At 39.4% G+C, this 11,119-nt stretch overlaps 1 protein-coding gene across 3 annotated transcripts in view; it reads right to left on the reverse strand.

Annotated features, from left to right (window-relative positions):
* The window catches only part of LOC108290099 (cytosolic beta-glucosidase), a 127,624-nt gene extending 117,411 nt beyond the window's left edge, over positions 1-10,213 (reverse strand). For all 3 annotated transcript variants that reach the window (XR_001819431.2, XR_001819430.2, XM_017509816.2), the window contains exon 1: positions 10,055-10,213. Coding sequence is in view for 1 of the 3 variants with exons in the window: in XM_017509816.2 (XP_017365305.1) it covers positions 10,055-10,112 (58 nt within the window). In the remaining 2 variants the exon portion in view is untranslated. The remainder of the gene's footprint in view (positions 1-10,054) is intronic.
* Between the last annotated feature and the right edge of the window lie 906 nt (positions 10,214-11,119).

The following is an 11,119-nucleotide window of genomic DNA, read 5'->3' on the forward strand; positions in this document are numbered from 1 at the left end:
TTTCTAAACATATGTGATTAACATCCACTATACTCAGAACATTGCTGATGCAAAGGAATATACAGCCGGGCACGGTGGCTCACTCCTGTAATCCCAGCACTTTAGGAGGCCGAGGCAGGCAGAACTCTTGAGGTCAAGAGTTCAAGACCAGCCTGGCCAATGTGATGAAACCCTGTCTCTACTAAAAATACAAAAATTAGCCGGATGTGGTGGCATGCACTTTAATCCCAGCTACTTGGGAGACTGAGGCAGGAGAATCACTTGAACCCAGGAGGCAGAGGTTGCAGTGAGCCAAAATCGTGCCACTTTACTCCAGCCTGGGTGACAGAGTAAGACTCCATCTCTAAATAAATAAATAAATCTTGTAAAAAAAATAGAATGTACAAACAGGCAGGCCAACTCTTATCGATAAATAACTTACATATACACATAGTGAGGGCAGAAGATATTTTTCAGCACTGACCATGAAGCCAACTGAGGTACTAGAAAACTTGGTAAATGCAGAATCTGTGTTCAGAAACTGAAAGAGGTAATAAATTATGAAACATGCAAATGGCTTAGATCAGCAACATCACAAACAGATGCCTAGACACGTGATCTTTCTCGGTCATAATCACCCCCAATCCACTATGACTTTTCTTACAGCATCTGAATATTTTGCTTTCTCTTGTTATTCTGTCTGAAATTCCATTAATTCCACATTAGCTCATTTTCTTAGTCCATTCTGGCTGGTATAACAGAATGCCATAGGCTGGCTGGCTTATAAAGAACAGAAATTGTTCAGTTCCCACTTATGAGTGATAACGTGCAGTGTTTGGTTTTCTGTTCCTGTGTTAGTTTTCTGAGGATGATGGTTTCCAGCTTCATCTATGTCCCTGAAAAGAACATGAACTCAATTTTTATGGCTGCACACTATTCCATTGTATGTATATATATATATATATATATATATGCCACATTTTCTTTATTCAGTCTATTTTTGTTGGGCATTTGAGTTGGCTCCAAGTCTTTGCTATTGTAAATATTGCTGCAATAAACATAAATATGTGTGTGTCTTCATAGTACAATGATTTATAATCCTTTGGGTATATACCCAGTAATGGGATTGCCGGGTCAAATGGTATTTCTGGTTCTAGATTCTTGAGGAATTGCCACAGTGTCTTCAGGGAGGGGAATACCACACACCGGGGCCTGTCAGGGGATGGGGGAAAGGAGAGCATTAGGACAAACACCTCATGCATGTGGGGCTTAAAACCTAGATGACAGGTTGATAGGTGCAGCAAACTACCATGGCACACATATATGTATGTAACAAACCTGCATGTTCAGCACATGTATCCCAGAACTTGAAGTAAAATTGAAAAAAAAAGAAAAGAACAGAAATGTATTCCTCACATTTCTGGAGACTGAAAGTCTAAGATCAAAGTGTCAGTGCAGTCAGGTTCTGGTGAGGGCTCCTTGCTGGTTGACAAATGGCTGTCTTCTTGCTGCATTCCCACATGGCTAGGATCCCTTTTATTTACTATGAGGCAAAATTTCCATTAATGAGAACTCTGCCTTTCTGATTGTATTAGTCTTTCATGCTGCTAATAAAGACATACCTGAGACTGGGTAATTTATAAAGAAAAAGAGATTTAATGGACTCAGAGTTCCACGTGGCTGGGGAGGCCTCACAATCATGGTGGGAGGTGAAAGGTATGTATTATATAGCAGCAGGCAAGAGAGAATGAGGACCAAGTGAAAGGGGAAACCCCTTATCAAACCATCAGATCTTGTAAGACGTATTCATTTCCATGAGAACAGTATGGGGGAAACTGCCCCCATAATTCAATTTTCTCCTACTGGGTCTCACACAACATGTGGGAATTACATACAGGATCTTTAATTCAAGATGAGATTTGGGTGGGGACACAGCCAAACCGTATCACTGACTAACCACCTCTCAAAGGCCCCACCTCCAAATACCATCACATATGAGGATTAGGGTTTCAATCTATGAACCCGAGGGGAACACACACATTTAGTATATAGTACCCATCTTCTTTATTAAAAAGCATAGGACTAGAAAATTTCTAGAAATTGGATATATTAATGATGACAAGGAGGATGATAATGGTAAAAGGGTGGGGGGGAATTCATTCATTAACTTTAAATAGTACCTCATGATTTATGAGGCACTTTCAAATATTAATGCATGTTAATAAAGACTTCTACATAACTTAATATTATATTAAAGTCTTTACTTGTGTTAATAAACATTTCCAGTTCAAGGTGGGGAATACAGCGAACATATTTAATTCCTTTTCTTCTCACATCCCCATTGCAATAACAATAAATGAGAGAAGAAATCCATAACTGACTGAAAACAAAAGAACAGAAATGGTCCCAGAATACCACATGTACTAAAGTACTTTTCTGGGATAACCAATAGGGAGAGAGGACCAGGCTTCAGAGCAATCATTATGGTAATGAAAGGATTATCTATCTTACTGCTGATTTGATGGGTTTTTCTTCTCCATCAACAGGGTCGTTGCTCTGCCTTTAGCCCATGTTGAATTCCTAAGAAATGCTTCATAAAAGTGAGACGTGTGACTGGGTAGGACTCCTATCATGGGTACTGAAGCCACAGAAAAAAGCAGAACACACTCTCAAGCTAAAAACATGAACTTGAAAGGGCATGCAAAGAAACACAGAAGTTAAAACTAAACATACTCTTCTTATAAAGTCCTTGTTATCTGGCAGTTATCAAAGTCTAAATTTTGGGTGTCTCCCTTCATGCCCATAATCATTTGTGAGACGACTGAATGTCAGTAGATCCCGCCAACTTACACAGAATTCTATTGCTTACGGAGCGGTCCCTGACTCAGTTAATAGAACTATCTAACTTCAAAGGAAGTCTAAATCAGTTAGTGGTATTATCAATATAATCATTCATTCATAAACATCATAAGGCATTTGACAAAAAACAAGTAACCTGAAAAATAAGGACCAAAATTCTTTTTATGATACATGCAAAAAAAGAGAAATTAATTTTTAAAGTTTTTATTCTAAATTGATCATTTATAATTGTGTATATTTACAAGGTATGAAGCAATGTTATTATTTATGAATACAAATTTTAAAAATTAAATCAAGTTAGCTAACATATTCATCATCTAAAATACTTAATTTTTTTTGGTGGAATAATTTGAAATCTACTCTCTTAACAATTTTCAAATGTACTATATTATTAACCATATTCACTACCCTATGCAATAGGTCTCAAAAAAAAATTCTCCTGTCTGACTGAGGTTTTTTACCCTCTGGTCATCATCTCCCAAGATTCCCCCCACCCGCTAGCCTATGTAACCACTATTCTGTTCTCTGCTTCTATGGTTTTGATTGTTTTAGATTCTACATGTAAGTGAGAACATGCAGTATTTGTCTTTCTGTGCCTGCCTTATTTCACTTAGCACAATGTCCTCCAGGCTCCTCCATATTGTCTCAAAGGACAGAATTTCCTTTTTTATAAGGCTGAATAGTTTTTCATTGTGTAATTTTTCCACATATTCTTTATCCATTCATCTGTTTATGGACACTTAGTTTGATTCCAATAAAGATATAGTGAATAATGCTGAAATGAATATGGAAATGCAGACATCGCTTTTACGTACTGATTTCAAATCTTTGGGGTAAATACCCAGAAGCAAAATCGCTGGATCAGGAACTTAAGTTTTAAAATTAGCATTATTAAAGAGATTCGAGAGGTGACAACATCCAGAAAATAAAACATGACTTCCTAAAACAGAAGCAATTAAATAATTAATTCCTAAAAGTTAGAAATATGATTTTCAAAAATAAATATTCAATAGAGGAGTTGAAAAACAGAATGAATTCAGCTAAAGTCCTAACACAGCTAAAGTATTAAAGGAATTCACCTAGGTCCAAAGAAGCTCAAAATGTAAGAAAAAGGTCTCCAATATTCATCCAATGAAATTTTTTAAAAAGAGAGAGATCAGCATTAGGAATTTGCACATGAGAAATTGGAGACTTGGAGAAGTGATTCAACTCTCCAGTGACAGTCTATAAAAGGAGTTCGACATATTTCAGATGTGCCCCTCTCCTAAGCACAAGGCTGAAATTCAATGAATACATCTAAACGTGGCCTCGGTAGTTGTTTATGGCTGACATCCACTCTGACCTGCCAATGTAAATGCCAGTCTAGTCTATGCCTACTGTTTACAGTTGGCATCTGATGGGTGAGCATGGTAGTATATATGATGATTAATATTTGAATATCATCCTGTTCTAAGTTATAATCTTTGAATGATGCCTACATCATTAATTTCATGGTACAATGAAAAAGGAGGAAAATATTTGATATTTTGTGAATTTCAAACTTTTTGCTGTTGTTGTTGTTGCTGTTTTTGAGACAGAGTCTCGCTCTGTCACCAGGTGCTGGGCTCTAGTGCAGTGGTACAATCTCGGTTCACTGCAATCTCTGCCTCCCGGGTTCAAGCAATTCTCCTGCCTTAGCCTCCCAAGTAGCTGGGACTATAGGCACACACCACCATGACTGCTAATTTTTGTATTTTTTAGTAGATACAGGGTTTCACCATGTTGACGAGGATGGTCTCGATCTCTTGACCTTGTGATCTGCCCGCCTTGGCCTCCCAAAGTGCTGGGATTACAGGCATGAGCCACTGCGCCCTGCCTTGAATTTCAAACTTGAAATTGGGGGAAAAAAATAAGAATGGTTTCTGTCATGTCAACTTTCAACTACGATAAATTTCATTGGTAAATGTCCACTTCTCTGCTCCCTGTTTCCTTACATACCAAGAAATAAATGACCAAGCTTTAAGTCTGCTTCCCTTCCTTCTTTCTTAGGTGGTCCGGAAAAGAAGCAGATCTATATGGAATTCCTTTTCTGGAAGAATACCAAGGGCAACCCAGAGATCAAGTCTCAAACTGCAATGCTTATTTAATCCCTGAGGTTTAGCAGAAAACAGAGACAAAGACACACAGTTAAAATCTGTTGAGTGAAGAAAGCAAACAGGAAGTGGCCTTAGAGAAATATAGGGCCTGTGCTGACATTTACAACAAGTAGAGGAAGTGTGCCCCCAGCTCAGGTTTGCGTGGATCAGTTGAGTTTATATATATATATATATATATATATATATATGGACCAAACAAAAAACAGCCTATATAGGAACACCATAAACTCAACTTAAAACCAAAAAATACAAGTGCCATGTTTATTTTCCGATATTTTAAGAGAAAAAAAAAAAACAAAAACAAAAACACCCAAATGTCTTAACTATAAGAATCTACCTCTAACATATCATGGCAAACAGAGTCGGCCCAACCCTGAGGCAACCCCCAATTTCTGCCACCATAAAACCAAAGTCAAACTTAAAATCAACTATTACATTAGCATCAAGTGCAGCATCAAGGATTCACAATAACATTCCTAAAACTGAGGTCTTTGGCTCCTTAAGAACCACAAACTCAGATCCTACTAGGAAGCATGAACACAGTAGTTTAGACTTTGCTTAGGATTTGTGGGATTTTGCAAAGCAGGTTTGAACCCTTAAGAGCCTTTCCTGAAATCACTGGGAGTTATAAGCTCATAAGAACAGTAGAATTGGGTCCTAAATGTCATTTTCATAGCTCCTCCGTGGCCAGCCATCAAAGTAAACAAAACACCACAGAGCTACTTGGTGTTTTTGTGACTCATGTTCTCTGCAGCCAAAAACAGACAACAGAATCCACTTTACAAGGGGTTAAAAATCATGGGAATTTTTCTGTACTTAAAAATATTGCGGGAGACTCACTTCTGTATGTACAATGATTTTTGCACTCTCTTCCCTGCCTCTTAGTCTAACAAATACATTTTACAGGTTTTACACGGTTCTTTACAACTCACCTAAAACACATAATTTCCCTCCTGCTTATATCATTTATTTGTTATTTATTATTAGATTTATATTCTGCTTTCCTCCAAAAGGCTCAAGGCACCATGCAGTCAACTCTTAGATAATAAACATTAAACTCTTTCTTAAGACCATAAACGGTGAAATAGCCAGAGGAGAGATAGAAGGGATCTGAACAAGGACAGAACAAAGCAAAGGCGGGGATTCTGGCAAAATACCCAACCAAGGAGCCAATGTGTTAGGAGACCCAATGATAAGGCCCAGTCCCTGCCCCTCTCAGCGAGCCCCAACTGCAAAGACCCCAACAGTATTTTCTATATGTAGACAAAATATTTCCATTTTTGCAATGAGAGTGAGGGAAGGTACACTAGTTATTCTTCAGGGAATTCAAGAGAGTATCTCAAAACAAATACATGGATACAGACAACAGTATTTTGAAATGCAGTGGAAAGAGAGACAATAGAAAGAGATATATGGTAATGTTTCATAAGAAAACTTCAAAGTGTTAGATTTTTTTTTACAAATACAATTCATGCTCAGTCCTCGGTTCTGCTGTGTGCCTCTGACTTCCAAAGGATCTATAGACCTTCAGAGGCCAGGGCGGCACAAAGTGCAAAGATTATCAAAATCAAAAAGAGACAGGCTGTCCCCAGCTTTAAAATCCAAGCCATGCTGATTTGATAAAGCCACGAGTTAACTTCCTGTACTGTAATCCAGTCGACGGTGGGAGAAATGGTTAAACAGTAACTCTCCTGGCAACTGCTGGTGAACTAGCCAAGCATGAGCAAGGAGGGAATAGATTCTAATTAGCTATCAAAACAAAAATGACCATTTTCACTAAATGGAGTAGACAGTGTAACTCTCCTTCTCTCAGAGCACAACAGAATTCAGCCAGGAGAAAGAAAAATAATAATAGTATAGGCATTAATATCAGTATTTTGTGAGTACTACATGCCAGGCACTCTTACACCACAGTTGCATATGCTTACCTCTTCAATCCCCAGAACGAATCTAGAAAATGAGTATGACTACTTTTCAAATTTCACAAATAAGGAAACTGAGGCTTAAATACATTATTTGCCCAAAGTCACTCTGCTAGTAAGTGCTGAGCTAAAATTCAAACACAGCATGAAAGGATCAGTAAGGGCTCCTAGGTTAGAAAACAAGCAGACATGCAAAAGTTATTCTGTGAGTTGACAAAGAGAGCAGACTGATGGCTCTTGGCAGAGCACGCTGGATCAAGTACCCTACCCAGGCAGCTACAGATAGATAGTTAATGGCAGGTCAGAGGCTGCAAATAAAGACCTCAAAATTTGGCAGGAACAAGCCAAAATCCAAAGAGCATAGGACAAGCTGGCTCCAAGCAGACAGAAGGGATGCAACACGATTGAGATCATGTGAGGAGAGGAGCTCAGAATGGACCAGTTAAGGTTACCTCCAGGTCCTAAGCCGGCAGGAACCGAACGCTGGTAGTTGAAACCCACTCTATTGTCTTGTATAACTAATTGCATATTTATGCCAAGTTAACCGTTGAGTTCCACAGTGAATCATTCTTTGTAATCCTTCTGTGATCCCTTCAAGTATGAATATCATGCATTGAACACTTACTAAATGCCAAGCACTTAACACACATTATCTTATTTAAACCTCATAGCTGTACTACACAGGAGACTCCATAAGAATCTCCATCCTACAGGTGACGAGGCACAGAGAAGATCAGTCATTTGGTCAAAGTCACAAATTTAGTAAAAGGAGAGATAGACTCCAAATCCAACGAGTCTTGCCCCAAAGCTCATCTTCATAATCACCAATGTTTTGTTGCTTTTAGAATCTGATTCTATTTACTCCATTCCAGTGTTCTACCATGCTTTCTCTAATTTTTCTGACCTCTCTTCTAAGAAGGAAACTCACCAAAATTATTGTTTTTGTTTTTATTCCTAGAGGGTCAGCCTATTCAGTCATCCTCTGCCACAAAGTGGAAATTATCAGGAAGAAGACGAAAGAAGATCCCATATAGCGAGAAAGGTAGCATGGAAGCCGAGCTAACCAGGACATTGTCAGATGTCCTTAAAAGAGCTTTGTTATAAGAAAAATAAAAATAAAATAAAATATAAAGTTAACAATTCAGAGTTCATATATATAAGAGAAAAAGAGCTTTGTATCACAGATCATATATGTGTAATAATATATATAATCACTCAGCGATAGATGTCTTCTACATGGTGGTTATCACAACTGTGTAGTAGGGATTCCTCATTCCCATTCTACAGGATGGGGAAACAGCTATCGAAGCTTAGAATCACAACCAGCATGGGTTGTACCAAGATCAACTTGTCCTGTTTCTTTGTCTAGAAAGCTCTCCCCATATTCAAATGGCACTCTCCTCCTCACCCCTTAAGATTAGATGGAATAATGCTAGTTCACAGAGATCCTCCTTGATGACCCATCCTGAAGAACTGGTTTCCACATGACCCTTTCCCACAACATCCTATCATCACTGCAGCACTTACCAGAGCAGTCATTATTTCATTGATTGATTAACCTGTTTTTCTTGGTGTATAAGTTTTCCAGGGGTGCTGTAACAAACAGCCACAACATGAAAGGTTTAAACAACAGAAATATATTATCTCACACTTCTAGAGGCTGCAAGTCCAAAATCAAGGTGTCTGCAGACCCATGCTCCACCAAGACTGTAGGTAAAATGCTGCTTGTCTCTTTCTAATTTCTGTTGGTGGCCATTGCTCTTTAGCTTACAGTAACATTCCAATCTCTCTCTCTTGTCCTATGATGTTCTCCTTGTCTCTGTGTCCACATTTTCTTCTTTCTTTCTTTCTTTTTTGTTTTTGAGATGGAGTTTCGCTCTTCTTACCCAGGCTGGAGTGCAATGGCACCATCTCGGCTCACCGTAACTTCTGCCTCCTGGGTTCAAGCAATTCTCCTGCCTCAGCCTCCCGAGTAGCTGGGACTACAGGCACACACCACCATGCCCAGCTAATTTTTTTGTATTTTTAGTAGAGACGGGGTTTCACCATGTTGACCAGGATGGTCTCGATCTCTTGACCTCGTGATCCACCCTCCTCGGCCTCCCAAAGCGCTCAGATTACAGGCGTGAGCCACCGTGCCCAGCACACATTTTCTTATTTCAGATTTCCAAATGTCTTGGTGTCCAAATTTCCTTCTTCTTAGGACACCAGTCATATTGGATCACAGTTCTGCCCTATGCCAGTACGATCTCATCTTAACCCGGCTAATTACATCCTCCAGTGGCCAGTTCTGGCCTCCAGACTGTAAGAGGATAATTTATGTTGTTTACGCCCCGCAGTTCGTGATAATTTATTGCCACAATCCTAGGAAACTACTACAATAACTCACTCAGCTTTGTTTAATCCACGGTTTCACATACTTATTTGAGCAAATAAATATTTTCCCCATGGTAGCTATTAACAATCTCTAACTCCCTTGGGTGGAGGGAATACATGTGTTTTAGAAAAGTAAAGCTAATCTTCCTATTTCACAGATGAAGAAACTGAGAATTAAGGCGGACAAAGAATTCACACACTCCTGTGTGGGAGGGTGAGGACTAGAACCCTGGCTCCAAGGCTACTCTGGGTGCTTTTTGCCGTTTGCTTCCATTTACTTCTCAGCTGCCCCAGGAAACAGGGTGGCATACAAGATTAGGCTTAGGGCTCACTAAGAATAGAACAGGGAACTTTTCCCAATTAATGGAGGGCTCTTTGAGAAAATTGACCCAATATTTTCCCAGCCAATAGAAGAAGTGGTTCTCCTTTGTAGAGGAGTTGGGGCAAATGGGTTCTAGAAACCAATTATAAAAGCAACTGATCCTATGTAAACTGATGTCTCAGCTGAGTTTGGACTGAGTGAAAATCCAGCCACAGCTTAGTTTTCACCTCTTCATCTCTCCACCCTTGTGTCTAAAGAAAGAGACAAGAGAATGTGAGCCTCCACCCACGACACGTTCTAAAAGGGAAACAAATTCATTGTGGACTTGATAGCATTGTGGACTGTTCAGTTCCTTGCTGCTTTTCTTTTTGCCTCTTTACCCCACCACCTTCCTCAGGTACAGAGAACACACCAGAAATAAAGCATTCCTACCCCAGTGAAGGGGAGAGAGTGGCCCCTACCTTCCACTTGATAAGCTGCGGTGGCTGCCCCCCATCCAAATCCCTCAGGGAAAGCCATGGTTTAGAAGCTGTCTACTGGAATCCTCAGCTGCCAGAAGCAGAGCGTCCTTTGGCCAGAGGAGCCAGGCAATTATGCAAACAGAAAATGAGCTCTCACCCCAGACTGGAGCCTCAGAAGGCAAATATTGATGCAAACAAGAAGGAAGCAGGACAAAGGACACTGGACTGCCAGAGCCTTGGTAAGAATCCAAGACACTTTGTACAAGGCCATCAATTACACTTTCTTCTCCCAGCACTCCCTGATTCCTAACACAGTTGATAACCCTGGGTGCTAAGTCCTTCATTTGGCAGGGCACCTATTTACCTTTTAAAGTAACATGAACATTGTTTTAAAAACTCATATAATCCTATAGAATTTTCCCTTAGTTAATTCATCCCAATTCCTGATCCCTTCTCTGTAGAGGTAACCACTTTCCGTGATTTCTTCTGGAATTTAATCTCATGTTGTTTAAAGAATAGGCTATTGCTTCTTTTTTTTTTTTTTTTTTTTTTTTATTTTTTTTTTGTTTTTTTTTTTTTGAGATCATTTCAAGGGACCACTTTATAAACTATTCTTTACCCAGTCTCTCTAAAGAAGCTTTGTTGCTGGTTCCAGAGGATCTAGCGTGTTCTCTCTCTCTCTCTCTCTTTCTCTCTTTCTCTCTCTCTCCCCCCTCCCTCTTACTCTTCTACCTTCCCCCATCTAGCAAACATGGTAAAATTACCTTTTCATCTAAATGGATTCAAAATTTATATTACTATTAGTCTGCACGGCTCAAAGCTGAGCCATGTAATATACATACCTTGCTTACATGCAACTTTCAATTTTCTCTGGGGTTAATCCGCTGCCTGATCTCTATGTTAGTTAATTTCCTCTATACCTATGACTAATTCATCCCCAAACACTCTGACAGAAGAATACATCTCTGACTTGTTCAAACAGCTCTGTCTCCCTGCTCCATTCCGCACTGCTTATTTTTTAGGCCACCATGGAGCTTTGATCCACGACCTCCTTCACGTCATTCA

Source organism: Cebus imitator, unplaced genomic scaffold (assembly GCF_001604975.1).
Source record: "Cebus imitator isolate Cc_AM_T3 unplaced genomic scaffold, Cebus_imitator-1.0 Scaffold422, whole genome shotgun sequence".
Classification (NCBI taxonomy): domain Eukaryota; kingdom Metazoa; phylum Chordata; class Mammalia; order Primates; family Cebidae; genus Cebus; species Cebus imitator.